The sequence below is a fragment of the Galeopterus variegatus genome, unplaced genomic scaffold (genome assembly GCF_000696425.1).
Source record: "Galeopterus variegatus unplaced genomic scaffold, G_variegatus-3.0.2 Scaffold465, whole genome shotgun sequence".
Taxonomy (NCBI): domain Eukaryota; kingdom Metazoa; phylum Chordata; class Mammalia; order Dermoptera; family Cynocephalidae; genus Galeopterus; species Galeopterus variegatus.
In genome coordinates this window covers 555,391-577,375 of record NW_007726576.1, presented here as the reverse complement: position 1 = coordinate 577,375, position 21,985 = coordinate 555,391, and the positions used below count along the sequence as shown (strand labels likewise).

The 21,985-nt window shown below is 41.7% G+C and overlaps 1 protein-coding gene across 1 annotated transcript in view; it reads left to right on the top strand.

Annotated features, from left to right (window-relative positions):
• MPHOSPH8 (M-phase phosphoprotein 8) overlaps positions 1-21,985 on the top strand; it is a 44,541-nt gene that overhangs the window by 17,005 nt on the left and 5,551 nt on the right. The window contains exons 3-9 of the mRNA XM_008569093.1: positions 7,264-8,115; positions 9,376-9,475; positions 11,135-11,392; positions 16,464-16,589; positions 16,671-16,759; positions 18,173-18,313; positions 18,922-19,008. Of these exons, the coding sequence (XP_008567315.1) occupies positions 7,264-8,115; positions 9,376-9,475; positions 11,135-11,392; positions 16,464-16,589; positions 16,671-16,759; positions 18,173-18,313; positions 18,922-19,008 (1,653 nt within the window). The remainder of the gene's footprint in view (positions 1-7,263; positions 8,116-9,375; positions 9,476-11,134; positions 11,393-16,463; positions 16,590-16,670; positions 16,760-18,172; positions 18,314-18,921; positions 19,009-21,985) is intronic.

Genomic DNA, 21,985 nt, shown 5'->3' with positions numbered 1-21,985 from the left:
GGGTTCGGATCCCATGTGGAGACCGGTTCCCGCTCACTGGCTGAGCGCAGTGCGGCCGGTCTCGAAAAGGACAAAAAAAAAATTTGGGCCGGCCGAGGGTTCGGATCCCATGTGGAGACCGGTTCCCGCTCACTGGCTGAGCGCGGTGCCGGTGCGACACCGAGGGTTGCAATCCCGTTACCGGTCAGTAAAAAAGACAAAAGGGCACCAAGTCAAGGGTTAAGATCCCCTTACCGGTCATCTTTAAAAAAAAAAAAAAAAGTTATAAAATAGTCACCTGTACCTACTACTCAGGTAAGACATAGTTTTGCCTCTAAAGTTTGTCTCAGGATAGCTGTTTTTAAGAGTGTACATTTTGTGAAGTAAGCATTTATTCCCACAGTGCCATGGCCCAAAATGGTTTTGAAATTTTTCTTTTGGAATTTTCTTCATAGGAATTTGTAATGTCATACAAGAAAATAATTTGTATTGGCACCTCCTTTTTGACTCAAAATAGGTTCTGAAAGTGCAAGAGTGAACCTCCCAAAAGTGTTTTGATAATGGTTGCACTATGGGAAACCTTGTAGTTTCCACTGGTGATCACTGGAAGGAGGTGACACTGGGTATGTGTGTGTGTTGTACATATTGTCGAAGTAAACACCTTTGTCTGTAAGGAAATTTAAATGAGGCTTTTATTTAGATTTGCAAACCAGGGAGACTACCTCTCAATGTGAGAAGTAAGTCTGCCCAACAAGCAGAAAAGGCCAGGAGGTTTTATAGTGTGAGTTCAGAGGCCGGCCCGTGGCTCACTCGGTAGAGTGCAGTGCTGATAACACCAAGGCCACGGGTTCGGATCCTATATAGGGATGGCCGGTTTGCTCACTGGCTGAGCGTGGTGCTGACAACACCAAGCCAAGGGTTGAGATCCCCTTACCGGTCATCTTTTAAAAAAAAAAAAAAGATATAGTGTGAGTTCAGGAAAGTCTAAGCAGTAAACAAATTTAAACATTGTATAAAGATGGAACGGATATCTGACTATGAGATTTGAGTAATGGTTTCTCAGGCCTTTTACAGTATTTATACTCTAAGTTACTCAACTCCTAAGTAATTCCCATTTATTTAAAATACAGCAGGTTGACAACCATCCCAGGATTTCTCTAACAGTGTCATCTGTGTTTATCTAAGTAATGGGTACGTTGGTGACAACAAATTCCCTGTAAAGAGTTTGTCAAGCAATAAATTCTAATGGAAGGTCCGTTTCTTGGGCTAGAAGAGAACAAGTCAGTCAAGTTCAAAAAGAATGGAGTCACTGTGGTTCTTTTTTCTTTTGTTCTCCTTTTCTGGCCTCTTTCCTTCATCAGTGTATATATGTGCATTTACATATATATACTTGTTTGGCAAATGTTATCATCAGTCACTTTTGAACTATTATATACAAGGTGTGAAGATAAAGCTGTTAGGTATGCTTCAGTAAGTGTTCCCCTAGACTGTGGTGTTACTTAAACAGAGTAGGAGGACTGTATATGTTGATTGGCCTGGCTCAGTCCTGGTTTACACCTGTTGTCTTGGTGTAATTATTAGCATCCTGTTTCATTTTCAAAGTTGTCCTAATTTTGGATAATAAATAATATGTTTATTTTACCTGTGAGACCATTAAAATGAGTAAGACGACAGGTTGCCAGTGTACTAAAAGTACTCAGACTGTGGTATGTGTGATTTTACTTCTTGTGTTTTTTTTTTTTTTTTTTTTTTTTTTTTTTTTTTTTGTCTTTTGTCTTTTTCCGTGTCCGGCAACGGATCGCAACCCTCAGTGTTGCCCCCGTACCGGACCGGGGACCGGCAACGGGATCGCAACCCTCGGTGTTGCTCCCGCGCCTCGCTCAGCCAGGGAGCGGGAACCGGTCTGCATGTGGGATCTGAACCCTCGGGCGGGAGCGCTGCCGCGCTTCCCAAGCGGCGCACTATCCAGTGCGCCACCAGGCCGGCCCTTCTTGTGATTTTTTTGTTGTTGTTTTTTAAAAGTTAATATTAATTCCTTAATATAATGTGATACCTGTTGTCTAACGGCATATTATGCATTTAATATTTTCTCAACATTCCTCTCTGTTATTTTGGCAGATGTACTGTACATTGTTAGAGTATTTAGTCATTACATACCACACTCTTTCTCTTATAACCAACATTCAGTCTAGAATTAGTTTTAGAATTAGTTCTATTAGAATTATTAATTATTAATTGATTCTAATTAGAACTATTCTAGAATTAATTCTAGAAGCAGATATATAATGCTTTCCACCAGTCTTTATGTTGATGTCTGTCCAGTCATTTTTGGTTATCCAGAGCTCATTTTTTAGTACAGGCATTCTCACAGTGTGGAATCCTGGCTAGGAGCATCAGTCATCCCCATTTTGGAAGCCCCCCACCCCTTCCCTGGGGCGAGGCCAGCCAGCAATGTTTTGGGAAGCCCTGAACACCATGGTGCATGCTAGAATTTGAGAACTGTCTCTGTAGTAGAAGGGCTCTTGAGTCTGTAGTAGAGGGCTCTTGAGAACAATATTCTCTGAGTACTTGTATTTCCTAACAGTTTGTTGTCAGCCTTTATACAGGCTCAGTATCCCTGATTCAAAGTGGTTGGGACCAGAAGTGTTTCGGATTTCAGATTTTTTCGGATTTCAGATTTTTTCGGATTTCAGAATATTTGCAGAATACATACCGGTTGAGCATTTCTTTAAAAAGCATGTTGTTGAAGACTATTTAAAGACATAGGAAAAATGTTCCTGACATGTTCTTAAGAGGAAGAAGCCATTTACAAGACTAGTGGGTCACTATTAGCCTTAGGGCACCTTGGACGACTTTGAGAAAGATGCTCCCCTCTGACAAATCTGAACACCACATCTTGACACCTCCTCCAGCCTCGACTCCAGCCCTCGAGCAGGATCAACCTGCACTACTGTACCCAGCAGCCGTTCCTGTGGTTCCCACACAACAGCCAGGGTGGCCCCTTCTAAAACACAAGTTGTCCCACGTCCCTCCCCTGCTTTATATTTTGCAAAGGCTCCCCACTCACTCAGAATGGCTGTGAGGGTCTTTACCATGGCCTGGAAGGCCCTTTGTGGCCTGGCTCTGCATAAGCTCACTGATTTCACCTTCTCCTATTCTTCCCCTTCCTCCCTGCTTTCCAGCCACACTGTCTTCCTTGCTGGTCTTTGAAGAGCCAGGCACAGTCCCACCTCAGGGCCTTTGCACTGGCACTCCCCTGCTCTTTCCCAGAATTACATGACTCCCTACTTCACCTTCATCAGATTTACTCAAATAATGCCTTTTCAGTGAGGACTTCTTTCTACAGCCTTCCTCTCAGAAACTGCACCTTCCCCCCAACACACTGTCCTCCTTCCCAATTCCATTTTTTTCTTTACTATTTATCACCATCTGACAATTTATGTATTGTGTTTATTTGCTGGGTTGTCCATTTCTCCCTCTTCCAATGTGAGCTCCCTAAGGGCAGATTTTTTGTCTGTTTTATTTACTGATATATCCCCCATGAGAAAAATAGTTCCCGGCACATAACAGGTGCTCGATAAATTTCTGTTGAATGAATGAAGTAGGCACAGTGTAATTCAATGTGACTTTTATTTAAAGCAGTGCATGGGTCGAATTATCTCTGGGTGGTAGGAAAGTAGGCAATGGTTACTTGCTTCTTGTGCCTTTCTGAATTTGCTGAAACTCCTGTGCCATTGTGTACTACTTTGGTCTTCGAAACAAAAAGTTCCATGGGCTCTAGTTTTCGATGGGCATAACGAACCAACCTTATCATGTGGTGGCTAGTGAGTACTGACGATGCCCCTTCCCACATCAGCCATGGCACCTGAGTGACCCCCCAGGCCTCACTCTTGATGTTTCCTCTTCCCCCAGATGTCTGTAGGATGCACTCCCTCTCTGCTCGGCTGGCCCTTATCCGTGAGGCTTTCCTATCCGGAGAGCTCCCCCGCTCCATCTTAGCACTCATCACTGCCTGATACCACACACATTCATTTATTTAGTTATCGTTTGTCTCTCCTTCTCCCTCCTCCCCAGAATGTAAGTTTCATGAGAGCAGGGACTGTTTTATTTACTTCTCAATCCTAACATGTCAACAAGTACAGGCATACCCCAGAGATTGCAGGTTCAGTTTCAGACCACCACCATAAAGGAAGCCACACAAATTTTTCTGTTTCCCAGTGCATATAAAAGTTATGTTTACTGTAGTCTATTAAAATGTGCAATAGGATTATGTCTAAAAACATAATGCACATACCTTAATTAGAAAATACTTTATTGCTTAAAAATGCTAACAATCAGCTGAGCCTTCAGCAAGTCGTAATCTTTTTGCTGGTGGAGGGTCTTGCCTTGGTGCCCCTGGCTGCTGACTGATCAGGGTGGTGGTTGCTGAAGGCTGGGGTGGCTGTGGCAGTTTCTTAAAATAAGACAACAGTGAAGTTTGCCACATCAATGGACTCTTGGTTTAACAAAAGATTTCTCTGATGCATACAGTGTTGTTTGATGGTGTTTTACCCACAGGAGAACTTCTTGCAAAATTGCAATCAGTTCTCTCCAACCCTGCTGCTGCTTTATCAACTGTTTATGTAATACCTTAAATCTTTTGCTGTCATTTCAACATTGTTCACAGCATCTTCAGCAGGAGTAGATTCCACATCAAGAAACCACCTTCTTTGCTCCTCTAGAAGAAGCAACTCCTCATCTGTTAAAGTTTTATCACGAGATTGCAGCAGTTCGGTCCCATCTCCAGGCTCCACTTCTAATTCTGATTCTCTTGCTGTTTCCGCCACATCAGCAGTTACTTCCTCTACGAAAGTCTTGAGCCCTTCAAAGTCATCTGCAAGGGTTGGAATCAAATTCTTCTAAACTCCTGTTAATGTTCATATTTCGACCTTCTCCCATGACTCACAAATGTTCTTAACGGCATCTAGAGTGGTGCATCCTTTCCAGAAGGTTTTCAGTTTTCTCTGCCCAGATCTTCTTCCAATAGAAGGCTGTTAGGTCTACACTGCAAATCTGTGGTTGAGCTTAGCTAGATCCTGGATAACCTGCTGTGGCTTCCACATCGGCATCCACTCTCCACCTTGAGCTTTTGTGCTATAGACACAGCCTCTTTCCTTAGACCTCATGCGCCAACCTCTGCTGGCTTCAGACTTTTCTTCTGCAGCCTCCTCGCCTCTCTCAGCCTTCACAGAATTGAAGGGAGCTGAGGCCTGTGCCCTGGGTCAGGCTTTGGCTTAAGGGAATGTTGTGGCTGGTTTGATCTCTCTAGACCGCTAGCACTTTCTCAACATCAGCAATGAGGCTGCTTGGCTTCTTGTCCTTGATGTGTTTCCTGGGGCAGCACTTCTAATTTCCTGCAACGGATCGCAACCCTCAGTGTCGCCCCCGTACCGGACCGGGACCGGCAACGGGATTGCAACCCTCGGTGTTGCCCCCACGCCTCGCTCAGCCAGTGAGCGGGAACCGGTCTGCATGTGGGATCCGAACCCTCGGCGGGAGCGCCTCCGTGCTTCCCAAGCGGCACACTAGCGCAGTGCGCCACCGGGCCGGCCCCACCTTGAGCTTTTATGCTATGGACACAGCCTCTTTCCTTAGACCTCATATGCCAACCTCTGCTGGCTTCAGACTTTTCTTCTGCAGCCTCCTCGCCTCTCTCAGCCTTTGCAGAATTGAAGGGAGCTGGGACCCGTGCCCTGGGTCTGGCTTTGGCTTAAGGGAATGTTGTGGCTGGTTTGATCTCTGTCCAGACTGCTAGCCCTTTCTCCACATCAGCAATGAGGCTGCTTGGCTTCTTGTCATTCGTGTGTTTCCTGGGGAGCACTTCTAATTTCCTTCGAGAACTTTCCCTTTGCACTCATAACTTGGCTGTTTGGAGCAAGAGGCCTTGCTTTTGGCCTGTCTTGGCTTCTGACATGCCTTCAGCACTGAGCTTAATCATTTCCAGCTTTGTCTTAAAATCACTTGAACACTTAAAGGCCATTGTAGGATTAATTGGCCCAATTTCAGTATTGTATTTGGGAATAGGGAGGCCTGAGGAGAGGGGGAGAGATGAACAACCGGTCGGTGCAGCAGTCAGAACACGCACATCATTTATGAAGTTTGCGTATTGTGTGGGTGTGGCTTGTGGTGCCCAAAACAATTATGGTAGCAGCATCACAGATCACTGATCACAGAGCACCGTAACAGATGTAATAATAATGGAAAAGTGAAAACTATTGCAAGAATTACCAAAATATGACACAGAAACACGAAGTGAGCACATGCTGTTGGGAAAATAATGCTGGTAGATTAGTTCTACACAGGGTTGCCACAAACCTTCGATGTGTAAAAACTCACTATCAGTGAAGAGGAATGCACATGGTATGCCTGTAAGGTACTAGGTCGAACTTGTAATCTTGGAGTTAGGCCCTTACAGATTTGGATTAGGCTTGTGAGACAGTATGTCAGGCAAGTGTTCCTATATAAGCAGTTTGCTGTCTTGTGTGATTTGTGTAGGAAGCTGCAGTTTGGAAAATTTCTTGTGATAGTTACTGTTATCAGGCAAATTGTGTGTGAGAGCCCTCTCTTTACAGCTTTCACCGACTGTTTGCCATGGTTTGACACAGGTGACTCTGTTTTGAATTTTACAACTTTCAGAATATTTTCCATAGGGAATATTTCAGACTATATAACAAATCAATTGGGGAGGTAAGACTTGTGTACAATCTTGCTTGTTCCATACATAACCAAAATATTAACAGCAAGTTTAAGGACATTCCGGGATACAAGGTCTTAAAAAATCTGTCTTTGGATTATTAACTACTTTGTTGGCAACCAACAAAGTCTGTAAAAATTACTTCCCTGGTGTTTTTGGAAATTTTGAAATTCAAATCATTTATAACCCACCATATATGAGGCTATTATTATTTACTCCGACTTGAAGTTTGGGACCTTCAGTAGCACTGACATTTCCTGTCCCTCTCTGTCTGCTTTTTATTTATTTATTTATTTTTTAAGGAAAATGTAATTTTATTAATATTATGTCTGTCGGCTTTTTAAAATTGATGCTCATTATCACCACCAAGATCTATTTGCCAAAACATAGATATAAGTAATATACTATACAACTTCAATTTAGGTAAGTAATTTTAAGGAGTTGAGGATCTGCTTGGGAAAAAAATTTCTACCAAATTTCATTAGTGCTAGTTTTCAGAGCCTTTAAAATTACTATGTTAATGAGTATTTAACATTTTTTATATTTTATAGAGACTATCCTTAAATAATGACATATTTGAGGCAAACTCTGATAGTGATCAGCAAAGTGAGACAAAAGAAGATACTTCTCCAAAGAAGAAAAAGAAAAAATTGAGGCATAGAGAAGAGAAAAGCCCAGATGATCTGAAAAAGAAAAAAGCAAAGACTGGGAAGCCAAAAGATAAGTCCAAACCAGACCTGGAAGGCACCTCCGAAAGCTTAGTTTTTGATCTAAGGACAAAGAAAAGAATTTTGGAAGCCAAAGAAGAATTAAAGGAATCCAAAAAGCCCAAGAAAGATGAAATAAAAGAAAGTAAGGAATTAAAGAAAGTTAAAAAGGGTGAAATAAGAGATTTAAAGATTAAAAGAGAAGATCCCAAAGAAAACAGAAAAACAAAAAAAGAGAAATGCGTTGACTCTCAGTTGGAATCTGAATCAAGTGTGCTTAATGATTCCCCTTTTCAAGAAGATGACAGTGAAGACTTACACTCTGATATCCGAGAAGAGCAACAGAAAGTTCAAAGCGCAGAAGAGCGAGCCGGGCAGGAGGCCCGCGAGGACCGCGCAGCTGAGGAGCCGCCGGCGGGCGCGGGTGCGGAGGAGCCTGCGCACCTCAGAGCCAAGAGGAAGAAGAAGGCGCCGAGGAAGCCCGAGGACCCCAAGGAGGGCAGGAAGCTGGGAAACAAGAACTCTTTCTTAGAGAGGAAAACTGTGCCTAAAAAGCAAAGGGGTCAAGACAGAGGCGGAAACACCCCCGAGGTAGATAAGCCGACACCTGTGTCTGCCCAGACGCCGCAGAAGGGCTGGCGACCGGGCGGGGAAGAGAGGGGCCTCGGGCTCAGGTCCGGTGGCTGCACGGAGGAGGTAAGGGCCGCGGGGGCAGCCTCGCAGGGTGCGGCGGGCTAGTGCTGTTCTGAGTGGGCCACAAGTGTCACAAGCGATGAAAAGGAAACGGTCAAACTGACAGTGTTTGCATCATCAGGGGGGTGCTGAATAGTGTGGCTAAGCGTGGACAGCTGTAAAGGCTGAGCTCCTCAGCCAGGGGACTACCAGCTTCTCTCTGCCTGCAGCTGGTTGCCTTTTACACTGACTACAACTAGAAAATTGAGGGCTAATTTATGTGCAAAAGTCAGCATGTCCTTTTAGGGTTACTCAGGTGATCTGCAGCGTTGTGTACTCAGGCTTATTGCTTCATCAGCATATTTTATTAGGTTTTCACATTGTTCTTGGTATGTTCCCTCCATTGTCTTAAGAATAAACCACTTTTTACTTAATATTATACAAAATGCATTAACATTACAAGTCTTTTAATTCTTACAAAAGCATATTTAATAGTTTCTCTCATTATTATAAAAACACTGGTATGTGTTTTTTCAAAATGGAAATATTTTTCAAATTATGAAAGTATTCTTATATGCATTGTTTATCAAGGACCAGACCATAAGAAAAGATAATTTTTTTTTCATCCATTATTCCCAGTTTTGGGAATTTTTCTTAAGTAAACCATTTTAAAAGGATGAAAAAAGTTGTGTATACAAAGATGGATTTGGCAGTATTATCTTCAGTAGTGAACAGCTGATGACAGTCTAACCCTCTAGCCATGGGGGAGATGGTTAAGAAAATATTGATGTGGCAACCTGGGGACTGTTATAGCCATTGAAATATTAATTATGACATCATTGTAGCAAAACCAGGAAAGTTTAGAAAATGGGGTGGAGAAGAATACCATACATACATATGAACACTGCCATGTAAAAATATCTATGCAGTGTAAATAAAGAAAATGAATTTTTAAAAATTATGTATGCAAAGTGACAAGTTCAGAAGGGGGAGCATGGAGAAATAAAAATAGTCGTGTGTGATCAGTAAGACTATAGGTGAGATTTGGGGGGAGATTATTTTTTATATTAAATTGGATTTGATGTTTTAGAAATTATCATGTGATTGAAGGATAACCTTGATTGAGGAAGCAGTTTATGCGAAAAAACTTAATGATCTCTGGCCATGTGCCACAGTTTATAAAGGCAGTCATTGACACCAGGAACCGGTGTTTTCCAGTTTTCAAATAGACAATACCAGCCTTTTATCCATTCTCGTTCAGGGTCTTACATATGTCTTTTTCAGGAGAAAGAGACCAAAAAAAATGAACCCAAAGAAAAATATCAGAAAAGGCATGATTCAGAGAAGGAAGAAAAAGGCCGAAAAGAGCCAAAGGGATTAAAGAGTGAGTGTAAATACTAACATTTTAACCATTTACAGTACCATCTTTTATGCAAAGAAATTAATTTACTATAAGACAGTCTTTTCTAACCTGCTATGTCATAGAACTGGAAAATTTTATTCACTGGGGAATTTAGAGCCTTTGTTTAACCAGTTATGTAAATTTATTATATAACAACTTATGTAATTATGTAATTAGTTTTTCCTCCTTTTCAGTATGCTGATGGAGTAAGTTAGAATTAGACAAGAAATTAGTTATGGCAGAAAAGTAAATGTGTCTTTTTTATAGTGCATGCTAAATAAAACAGACTTGCTTAATATATTCATTGTATTTTACTCTGTGTCATTTGTACCAACACAAGTATAATGTTGAATACACATTTTGGATCACTTCAAGATATACCATAATTGAGAATCCATAACACATGTCAGTACTGAAACAACTGCTTCATTTCAAAAATCACCGTATGGTGTTTGAATAAGCTCCAGTAGATAAATAGTTTATGTACCAAAAGTACTTGGAACACACATTCTCTTGGAAGCAGTGTTTCTAAGAGGTGGATAATTTCCCCTGGGTTTTCTCCCAAAAGCTGTATGTATTTGAAGTAATACTGATAGTAGATTTTATTTCTCAGCTGAGCGAGGCTTGAAGGTAGAAGCAGGTAGTTGAAGCTGGGAAGGAACAGTTGCTGTTCCAGTGGGTCGTGCGTAAGTTACTGTAAGTGAAAGAGCATATCTGTTCAAAATAATACAAACATTTTAAACCCCTGCTATTCTTCAAAGAGTGATTCAAAATATTGCAAAATTGGACCTGGTTCGTTAACTTTTTCTTATTCCTGGCGTCTCGTATGTCAATTGAAGGCACACTTTTACTGTGACCCAGTATGCCTTAAATGGAACTACTGTTTGTCCCATTTATAATGGTACTCACTGGGAGTCCGGTTTTCAATATCCCTTGCTAATAAAATCTGTCTACTATGTACCTGGAGTTTATAATACAATTCTTCCTAATAGCGTTTTCTTTTTTGGATTATTTCCTATGACAAGTCTGGAGCTTTGCCAGTTTTCTTCCCACTATTATTCACTTAAAAGCTGGTGGCATCAGGTACAGTTTTACCAGGTGCATTGTTGGTGCTCAGGCACCTGCTATTTCTCCCCCTCACCACCAGAAATCACATCTATACAAACTAAGGGTGCAGTGGTTGACAGTCTGGTGTATCTAGCAGTAGGAGATGGGTGGCATGACCAGGTGGGTATCATTCTGAGGCCCACCATCCTCAGCAGGCCTTTGCCACAACTACAGTGTGCAGTGGTTGACAGTCTGGTGTATCTAGCAGTAGGAGATGGGTGGCATGACCAGGTGGGTCTCATTCTGAGGCCCACCATCCTCAGCAGGCCTTTGCCACAACTACAGGTGAGTGATTCAGAACACCTGATGAGTAGCCATTCACTGTGAACATCCTTTCTAAATGTTGAGTAGCAGCAACAGAAAAGACCAGTTGAAAGACCAGACGTTGTGGCTTCGATGGTAAATCTGATCGTGCAAAATACTAGTAAAAATTAAGGTGATACCTATTTCTTTAACACTAACCCAGATTTTCTTTTGATTACAAGAGAAATTTGTGACTCATACTTGCCATCAATTTTAATGTTTTTTTACTAGCATTTAAGGAAATCGGAAATGCGTTTGATTTATTTAAATTAACTCCAGAAGAAAAAAATGATGTTCCTGAGAATAATCGGAAAAGAGAAGAAATACCACTGGATTGTAAAACCACAGAAGATCACAAAACCAAGGAAAATAAGCAGTCACTTAAAGAAAGGAGAAATATAAGAGATGAAACTGATACTTGGGCATACATTGCTGCAGAAGGTGATCAGGAGGTTTTAGACAGTATGTGCCAGATGGATGAGAATTTGGGTGAGTTTATTCTGCGGAATTTAGTCAGGGTAGTGCACCATGTTATTTCTCTCTCTTACTCCTACTGTGATTCTGATCTCAAAATCAGAAAGTAATACAGTAGATGGTTTTATTTGGATCTCCTGCATAAGTAACTTTTTATATTGAAGATGAGTCATTCAGTGACTTTTAAATGGATCAAACAAGTATTTTCTGAGTTCTTATAATGTGCTCAGCACATTTAGAAATTATAAAGATTTCTAATTTTCTACCTTATCTATTCTTGCCAGGCAGCCTGATTGTATAGCTTATTAGATTTCTTTCAGAAAATTATCAAATACAGATTTATTTGTATTATTCCTTTTTAACTTTGTAGTAACACTAAATAAGATTATGCAGTTGTTCCTCAGTATCCAAAGAGGATTGGTTCCAGGACTTGCTGCAGATACCAAAATCTGAGGATACTCAAGTCCCTGATATAAAATGGTGTAGTGTTTTCATATAACCTATGCACATCTTCCTGTTTAAGTCATCTCTATGTTACTTAATGATAACCAGCGCAATGCAAATGCTATGTAAATAGTTGTTATACTGTATTATTTAGGGAATAATGACAAGAGAAGAAGTCTGTGCATGTTCAGTGCACAGACAATTTTTTTCAAATATTTTCCATCCATGGTTGGTTCAAGTATTTTCAATCCATGGTTGGTTCAACCCATGGAACCCACAGATAGGGAGGGCCAGCTGCATTGTGAATGCTGGCCTGAGGCTATCAGACTTGGCTGAGAAGAAGGGGAGGACCTTGTATGAAATAGAGTACAGCAGCTATAGGGAAAAATAATGAAAATCGTGCATATATATTTATAACTAGGACAGAATATAAATGAGAAATTAATCTGATAAGACTTCATATAATTTGTGAATTTTTTTTTTTTTTTTTTTTAATTTGTGAATCTTGAGAAACAGTTGAAGAGAATTTTTTAAATAATTCAGAATATATGACAGAGTAGATAGTCTGGGAGACCCATTACTGCAAAGCAACTAGATCCTGGATACCTAGGTGTGCGGTGTGTTTTTGTTTTTGTTTTGTTTGTTTGTTTGTTTTGTCTTTTTTGAGACCGGCCGCACCGTGCTCAGCCAGTGCGTGCACCGGCCATCCCTATATAGGATCCAAACCTGTGGTGGGAGCGCTGCTGTGCTCCCAGCGCCGCACTCTCCTGAGTGCGCCACGGGCTTGGCCCATGCCGTGTGTTTTTGGATGCACTGGCTGAGCTTGCAGAAAATCAGGATAATTTCCAGGATTAGTGGGCAAGGAGGAGAAAGAAGGTTGCCCAGAGGGCAGATGCCAAATAGCAGCATTGCTTTTGGGATGCCAAACAACAAATAAGATAGAGTAGAGAGCATCAGTAAAGCCAGCATTGGTTCCTAGAAAAGACTGATAAAATAGACAAGCCTCTAAAAAGAGTGAAAGAATGAAGACTTAAACAATATGTTGGATAAAAAAGAGACGTGTGCATGGATTAAAAAGGTAAAAGAATGCTGTGAGCAATTCCTTACCAATAGATTTGAAAACTGAATGACATGGAAAAATTCCTGGAAAAATATAATTCAACCAAACTGACCCAAGGAAAAATAGAAAGCCTTAATAGGCTTGTAACTATTAAAGAACCTGAAATAGTAACTAAAACAGCCACACAGATTTAACACCAGGCTGAGATGGTTTTATATGCAAAAATATCAAACTTGAAAAAGTCTTCCTAAAAACAAAGAACTCTTACTTATTCTCTTAGACAGTTATAACGTCAATACCAAAACGAGATAACTATGTAAGAAAGGAGAACAACAGGCCAAGCTCACTCATGAATTCAGATGTTAAAATCTCAAAACGTTAACAAATTGAATCTAGCCTTGTTTAAAAAAATAATCGCTTACGATCAAGATGGGTTTTCCCTAGGAATCCAGTGAGTAAAGGAGAAGTGGATTTAACAGTATTCTTGATTTAAAAAAAAAAAAAAAAACCTTAACAAACGATCAATAAAGGGGCCTTTCTCGATTGATAGAAGAGTATTAAACCTACGGCAAACGTCTTTTGTGACTGTGAAACATTAGGAACATTTGTTTGAAATCACGAACAATACAAAGATGCCTTCTGTCATCATTTTTATTCAACATTTACAAAGATCCTACCCAGCACAGTAAGGCAAAGGAAAAGGGTATAAGCATTGGAAAGGAAGCAAAAAAAATAAAAAAAACCCTCATTGTCAGGTGGCATGATCTATGTAGAAAAGCCAAAAGAATCTATAAATAAACTGTTAGAAATTTTTGAAGTTTTACAGGATGACTGGATTTAAGACCATCGTACAAAAAGCAAATACATTTTCCAAATTTATCTCTATACAATGTACATCTCTTTCTGTATTTTTTTTCCAAATTTATCTCTATACAATGTACATCTCTTTCTGTGTTTCTATATAATAATAAATGTACTTTTAAAAAGATATAATTTTCAATAGCAACACATTTTAAAAGATTGCTAACAATATTGTTCATAAAAGATAACAAGGCCTGTGTAGAAAAAACTAACAGATTTCTTGAAATCTACATGTGCCATTTTTATTAGTAGAAAAACAGTTTTATAAATTTGTCTTTTTCTTCAAACTGCTATAGTGTCACTGCAGTTCCAATCAAATTCCCAACATAGTTTTTCATGGAATTTTTAAATACTGATTCTAAAATTTATGTGGATGACTCAGGAAAAGCCAAAGTCACTTATCCCGGTAGTAATCAAAACCTACTGTGTAAAACTGTAGCAATCAATACAGTATTCACTTGGCAGAAGGAAGGTAGGTAAACTAGCACAATAGAGTAGAGACTTCAGTCATACCCGTGCAGATATGATAACCAGACAAAGGATGGTGAGTCCCAGGTCCATGTGGAGAGGATGAGCTCTGCGCCACAGGTGTTAGAGTGATGGGTTATCCACACGGAGCAAACCCCGCACAGGAAAATCAAATCCTGGTGGAGCAAGGCCCTACCTACAAAGAGGATATTTAGATACTAGGTATTTAGAGGATTGAGGGTAATATCTTTATGACTTTGGTGGTAGGGAAAGATTTCTTAAACAAGACACAAAAAGAACCTACCATAAAGGAAAAAGTGATAAAGTTGACTACAAAATAAGTTTCATTCATCAGAACTAAGAAAGGTGAAAAGACAAAGGACTAGTATATAAAAAATATAGAGAACGCTTGTTAAAGCTCAGAAACAAGCAAAACTAAATATATTTTTTAGGGATACATGCATTTATGGCAAAACTATTTTAAAAAGGAAAGGGTATGGGGCCGGCCCGGTGGCACACTGCTACAGTGCGCCGCTTGGGAAGTGTGGTGGCGCTCCCGCCGAGGGTTCGGATCCCACATACAGGCCGGCCGCTCACTGGCTGAGCGAGGTGTGGGCACAACACCGAGGGTTGCGATCCCGTGGCCGGTCCCGGTCTGGTACGGGCGTGACACTGAGGGTTGCGATCCGTTGCCGGTCACGAAAAAAGACAAAAAGGAAAAAAAAAAAAGGAAAGGGTATGCCTGGCACCTTCTCCCTGTGGAGATGTCATCACAGAGGGGCAGTGCAAGGTGCACGGGCACCCCCACCCCAGTTGCCTGGTGGTCACAGGCGCAGTTCATTGTTTTGCTTCATGACTTACATTCTTTATGGTATATCTGATTTTTAAGTTAAATACAGAGAAAGTTAAACCTACCAGATCCAGAGGCAAGACCTAAGACTTGGTAGGAGTGGACACAGGTTTTGAACCAGTTGGCTTTGTTAGAGACCACGGTCTGAGCTGCAGCAGAAGCCGTTCTGACAGTTTTAGTTTGAGTACGTTCTCAGTTCCTTGCAGCAGTCCTGTGACTCAGATGGCATTATTGCAGTCGGGGGCCTCGCCTGTCCTGCACCCACAGTCTTTCCGTGGTGCTGAGACATTGCTTCCTCCGTGGTGGGTGTGGGGGCTGGGAGCTCCACTGTGGACTAAGACATGTCTGAGTGGGAAGACCTCTCTAAGCCTCTCTCTCCTCACCTGTAACATGTATCCCCTTACAGGTTATTGTGTATGGAGTAAATAAGTCAGTTCATGCTGCTTGTGTATGTTACCTGCTTTTACTCTTACCACTGCTGTTACTCAGAAATTGAGGTACAGGAAGTTGGTGTGACTTGCTCTAAGCCACACAGCTAACGGAGCTGGGATACAGAGCCAGGATGTGTAGCTCAGAGGCTGTGCTGTTTCTGTGATGTCATGCTCTGTGTTAGCAAGGAGCCTTTGAGTTGAGGGCTTTAGAAAAAGATCATTTATTTGCATATCATTTACAAACTTCATTTCTATGGCAAGGTTATCAGTCTAACATCTATGTAGTCTGAGAAATTGGTTTTAGGTGAAAATTCTTTAACTCTTACCATCAGATATTTGTTTGTCATTTTAAAAAATAGCCTATTGCCATTTCGAATTACTGCCAAATGAGCTATGCGGACATCCCAGTAATTGATTGCAGCAGTAATAAGGGATGAACCCTCCACCCCCAGCGTAAAGGCACCCCCTCGCATTGCCCTAGGGTGTGATGGCGGGTGTGCCCAGGCTGTGGAAGGAGGGAACTGAGCTGATTCTGCAAAGATCACCAGGCAGTGACTTCTACTTACATGCAGGTCGTCTTTACACACTCAGAATGACTGTGTAAGTGGCTGGAAGCTATGCAGTGTATATCCAATAATGGCCAAAGAAAGAAGTTGTGTTAGAATTACAAGTCCTCTTACTGAATCCCTGTGATTTTTCCTTCTGTCGAGCTACTTTGTCCTGTACTAAAAATTCATCTCTTACCATTTTACAGTTATAGATTACCTATTTATCTTTATGCCTTTGCAGCACCATGGCATGTGGCTAGTTTTTAATCACAAAGAAAACCACAAATTTTATCAATTAAAGACTCAGTTATATAATGACTCATGTTAAAAGCATATGTACAATTTTAAGACACCACAAATTTAATAAACAGCACTTTTTTAATACTCCAGAAAAACATGTTGATAAGGTTCTTGTGTGTTCCAGATGGTAGACAACAGATTTTGAGTCTGGGCATGGATTTGCAGTTGGAATGGATGAAATTAGAAGATTTTCAAAAGCACCTTGATGGAGAAGATGAAAATTTTGTTACAGCAGATGCAGTTCCCAGTAGTGAGTAGTTTCGGAATTATAGAAATCTCTTTCACAAATCTAGATATATAAAACCTAATTTATCTTTTCTTTTCATTTTAGATGTGTTAAGGGATGCTGTGAAAAATGGGGATTATATTACAGTAAAGGTTGCACTTAATTCGAATGAAGAATATAACCTAGATCAAGAGGTAAAATATCTTTGAAAAATCTCATTAAAAGAAGGTGGAAAGTAGCTCTTCTAAAAGAATTCAATTTGATTTTTTTCTTTTTTTAAATTAAAAAAATTATTTATTTATTGGGTGGGGTAGACTGCCTGGCCGGTGCAGGGATCCCCCTTGACTTTGGTATTAATACCACGCTCTAACCAACTGAGCTAAACCAGCCAGCTCTTTTCTTTTTTTTAATTACAAAAATAATGTTCACTTTATAAAACTTCAACATTGTAGAACTATATAAATGTACAATTTTAGTCCCTTTAATCTAGCCCCCCAAAATGACTGGTTGTGATCGATCTGGCTTTGTCTGTGGTTTATTCTCTGCTGCTTTGAGGAGTATAAAATGACTCATGTTTTCATGTGGCCATTTCTGTTTCTTCAGTGGTTGCCCATTTATAGCAAGTGCCATTTTTCTGCTGTTTGCTAGAGATTCTTCATACTGACAGATGTAGATTTTTATGTGGAAGCATATTAGCCCTTTTTTCCTAGATCTTAGGTTATGTGTTTTGAGTGTTGTTTTGCTTAGAGGATTTTTATTTCTAGGTAGTCACGTCTGTCAGTGTTTTTTATTTATGGCTTTTGGATATCTTGTCTTGCTTCAAAAAGATTTTTATGTTTTTTAGCTTTAGTTGTAAATTTTTTTTAGGTTTAATCCTTTGGGATTATAGTTCAAAAAATTGTTGGGATTTTGATTAAAATTACATGAAATATATAGATTAATTTGTCTGAGAATTGACATTTTTGTTTCCACCTTGAGTCTCTCATCAGAGAACATGGAAAGTCTCTACATTCATTCAGCTCGCCATTTACACCCTTAAGCAAATTCCCTGGGATTTTTCTTCATGTAGGTCTTTTTTGCACATTTCTTTTAGATGTATTTCTACATGTTTTATAATATTTTGTTATCTTACTGTGGTCATGAGGGTCTTTTTTCATGTACATTTTGTTTACTAACGGGTTATTGCTTGTATGTGGTATAGCTATTGCTATTGGACAGGTGTGTGTGTGTGTGTGATATCTCCTTAATGAAATTCTCTTAGTCTGACCATTTTTAACTTACTCACCTTGGATTTTCTAGATGGAGACTTTGATCATCTGCCACCAAATAATTCACTGTTCATGTTATATAAAGCAAACTGTTGATGTGCCTTTAGAATTTAATACATGAAAGTAAAATTCTGTGGCAGCCTTATATGTGGAAAAAAAAATTCTAAAGGTTATTAGTTTCTGATTATTAGGATATTTTAGTGAAGAAACTAAGTAGATGCTTAAATCAGTGCACTTTAGTGATTCACATTGAAACATCTTAGGTAAAAAGACTTAGCTCTAAAATTGTTCTAATTAAATAAAGATTAACAAGTTTTTTCTTTAACAAAACCAACAAAGGATTCCAGTGGGATGACACTAGTGATGCTTGCTGCAGCAGGTGGGCAGGATGACCTCCTGCGGCTCCTCATCACAAAAGGAGCAAAAGTGAACGGTCGGCAGAAGAACGGGACCACTGCCCTCATTCATGCCGCTGAGAAGGTTTGTGACTCCATGTGCTGCAGTGTGAGAGTCCCGCAGGAATTCCCACTGGTGGACTCAGAGAAGACGCTTCTGTAGTGAAATGTAACAGTCATATGGGCCACATTACTTTATAATGTTGATTTATGACATGTAATGGATTTATTTTATCAGTATTACTTTGTAATCAAATTTTTAAAATGTGCTTTATCTAGTTGGAAGTACTTTCTATTAAATAGAGCCTCTGATTAAAGTGCTAATATTGATTTCAACCTTATATAATCTAAAAATCTTTTCCAGCCGAACTTAGTATTCCTTTTGGTTAATAATTTAATTAAAATGTTCTCATGTATCATCTTTTTAAAGGATTTATGTGCAGAGGCTTTTATGTAGAAACCAGTGGCTAACCCTCAGGCGGCAGTTGGAGACAAAACAGTGTGGGGCTATATATGTGGGGGCATGGGGGCTCCCGCAGGCCTCATAGTGAGGACAAGTGAACACTGTGGCCAGCATCCCACTGGGATAGAATCTGCTGTTTTTCCTGATGACTAAAAATTTCAAAACATCTAAAAAATCTTACTTTTAAAGAAGTTTTGCAATTAAATTTGCTTTTTTTTTTTTTTCACTAGAACTTTCTAACAACAGTGGCTATTCTTTTGGAAGCAGGAGCTTTTGTGAATGTCCAGCAGAGCAATGGTGAAACTGCATTGATGAAGGTAAACCCTCCCACAGGTCACCTGTCTCTTCAGTCACTCAGCAGGTGTTCATGTTGGCACTGCCACTGCTGCCCCGTGCTGGGGACTGGGCACAGCGTGGGGCAAGATGGTCCTTGGGCTCCAAGATGGTCCTTGGACTCCAGCGACCCGCAGACCAGGGAGGCAGGGCAGCAAGGCCCAAGGAGCGCTTGGGTGGGCACCTAGGGCCAGTCCGAGAGTGGATGTAACAGGTGGCGAGCTGTGTCCTGAAAGGACATGCACTTGGGGGTGGGGGGCCAGGGGGGCATCAGCAGAGCTGGAGTGGGACAGAGACCTCGGAGTGCTGTTGGTGTGCTCATTACCATTTCATGGTGGTGCGTGTGTCTCCTTAGACTCTGACTTCTGTGTGTGTTGTGGAATTGTGGTTTGCAGATACATTTTGAGGAGAAGGTTGTTGGAGGCCCCCCCCCCAGCACCCTGTTATTTCCCCTCCCTGTTGAGCAGTTTCACATTTGTCTTGTGGGGCCCTGGCCTTGCCACCCATTCCTCTGTGGCAGTTCCAGGTTCCTGGGTCAAGATGCCGTTAGGATGCAGCAGATCCAGACACTCGGCTGCAATGGGGCGGGGGGCGGGGGGTAACATGGCTCTGTCTTCCCACCTTCCCCCCAGGATGCACCTTTATGTAAGCCACTGCCCCCAGCAGGGATTTGTCTGCAATTCCTGCTGCCAGCCGCTGTCCTGGGTAAGCAAAGGGGCGCGGCCCAGCTCTGCGTGGGCCTGGCGCTGGGTCCTCCCTTCTTCCCTGTCACTCTGAGGGCCCAGACCTGCAAATTCCTGCAAACTCAGGTCTAAGCCGTCATCACTGCTTTATGCTTCTGTCTCATTTCTGGTTCATGGAAATATTTTGTTCAGAAGCCTGAGCTTTGAATCTTTAAAATGTACTTTAAAATTTTTTTAATGTCCTTTATGTGCTTCTGCTATTGCCACATGTTCAGAGCAGAGGTGGCACCTCCGAGCATCCTCTCAGCGAGGAGTTACAGGTGCGTTCTGAACAGCAGACACTTGTTACCTCTGGAGCGTAAGGGGGGCGCACAGAAACTCTCTACAGCATGCTAAGGAACCGGGAGCTTGTCCTGAGGGCAGTTGGGAGCCACCAAGAGGTTAGGCTGGACAAAGAATCAGCTTATAGGGTGGTTCGTTTGAATGTTCCTTAGTGTACAGTAGGGGGATGGACTGGCGAGAAGGGCACTTTGCAGATGTGTAGGGAGGCTCTTAAAATAGAGTGAAATTATAGTCATCCGTGCCTAGATTGGTGACAGAGGGAAAGAAGTGGGTAGATTCAATGGCTTCTTAGGTGGTGGAACTCACAAAATGTGGCGACCAAGCTGATGCTCAGTCGCCTTGTTTCTAAGGTAAGGAGTAGCAGCAGGTTGAGCAGGGAGCTGGGTGCTCTGCTGTGCAGATGTGGCCTTTGAGCTGGAATGCTCGGGAGGCATCTCACTTAGGGGGTTGAGCTCAGGGGAGGGTGTGGACTGGAGACTCAGATCTGGGGGTCGGCAGCCTAGGGTACAGTGACTCTAGCCATAGGCCGAGAAAGAGGGAAGGCCAAGGACGGAAGGAGCCTGCGTGGGAAAGAGAAGCAGGAGAAAGATGAGGGGAGGCGGTGGCTCAGAAGGGCAAGCAAGGGCTGGGGGCAGGAGGCGTCTGTGTCAAGTCACAGCGGGCACAGAGGGGCCTGGGAGGGAGCCAGGGTGCTCGGGGAGTGGGTCGTTTCTTCCTTGAGAAGAGACTCAGAGCTTGTGTAACTAGTGTCTAAGTTAGATAAGACTAGTGATATCTGTAATTTGTTTTACTTATTTAGGTACTTGTTGCTGAAAAGCAGTATTTTAATTGCTTTAAGGATTTTGTGTATTGTATTAGTTTTATTGAGGTTTAGAAGAAATAAACGGGAAAGATTTTCAGAAGTTGAAACAAAATAAAAGCCTTTTCATCTCGGGAGAAAGTATGTAAAATTGGTCATTACCGGAGCGCAAGGGTACAAGAAACTGCCCTGGAACATCATTGTTGGGATCTAGTCGTTCCAACGGGGCTTCTTGCCCTCACTGTCACACTGTGGCCTGTCCAGCACCACCGGGTGTTCAGCAGTGTCCCTGCCCTCTATACCAGGTACACTAGCATCTGCTTCCCGGTGTAACAACCAGTAATGCCCCTTGAGGGCAGGATTATCCTGGGAGAGCCATGGGTAAGCACCCTTTGAAGGGCAGTGTGTGAGCATCTGCCCAGGGATGAGCGAGCATGCTGTAGGTCCCTGCTCTGTGGAACCCGGGGCCTGAGTAGCACAGGCCAGGTGACCTGTATCTGTAGGAACACCTGGCCCTGCTTCTCAGCCATCCACTGTTTAATAGCCTCAGGGTGGTGAGACAGAAGGGCCGTTATTTCCTTTTGATAAGTGGAAACTACAGCCAGAAGAATTAAAGGACTTAGCTGAAGTCATGCAACTGGTAAGTGATGGACAGGAAGAGAACCTGGGACATACGTCTTCTTACTCTTGAAATAGGCTTTATTTAGACTATGTCACAGCCCCATCTTAGATTTGTGAATTCAGATTTGTATCTGTGCTTCACCAGCCCTTAAAAGCAGCTGCTGGGTTATTTTTGATTCCCAGCAGTGCTTAGAGATTCGCAGTACTGACCTCTCTGTGAGGCCGTGCATGCTGAGCCCTGTGCCTCTGCTGAGGTGTTGGCTCATGGCAGAGCATAGAACTGCTTACTTAGTGAGTCTGGTGTTTGTCCTGTCTTGGGACTGAAGTGTCCTTTTCAAAGTTGTCTGTTCCCTAAATATTCAGTCAATGAAGAAATTTAACTGGAGCACGCAGATTTCTGTGCTGTTCACTGAGTCAAGAACGCCCCAATGGCATTCCTACCAGCTGAGGCCTGGTCCAGGTGTTCTTGCCCATTCTCCATTGTTCTCTGCTCTCTCCTCACAAAGAACTCCCAGG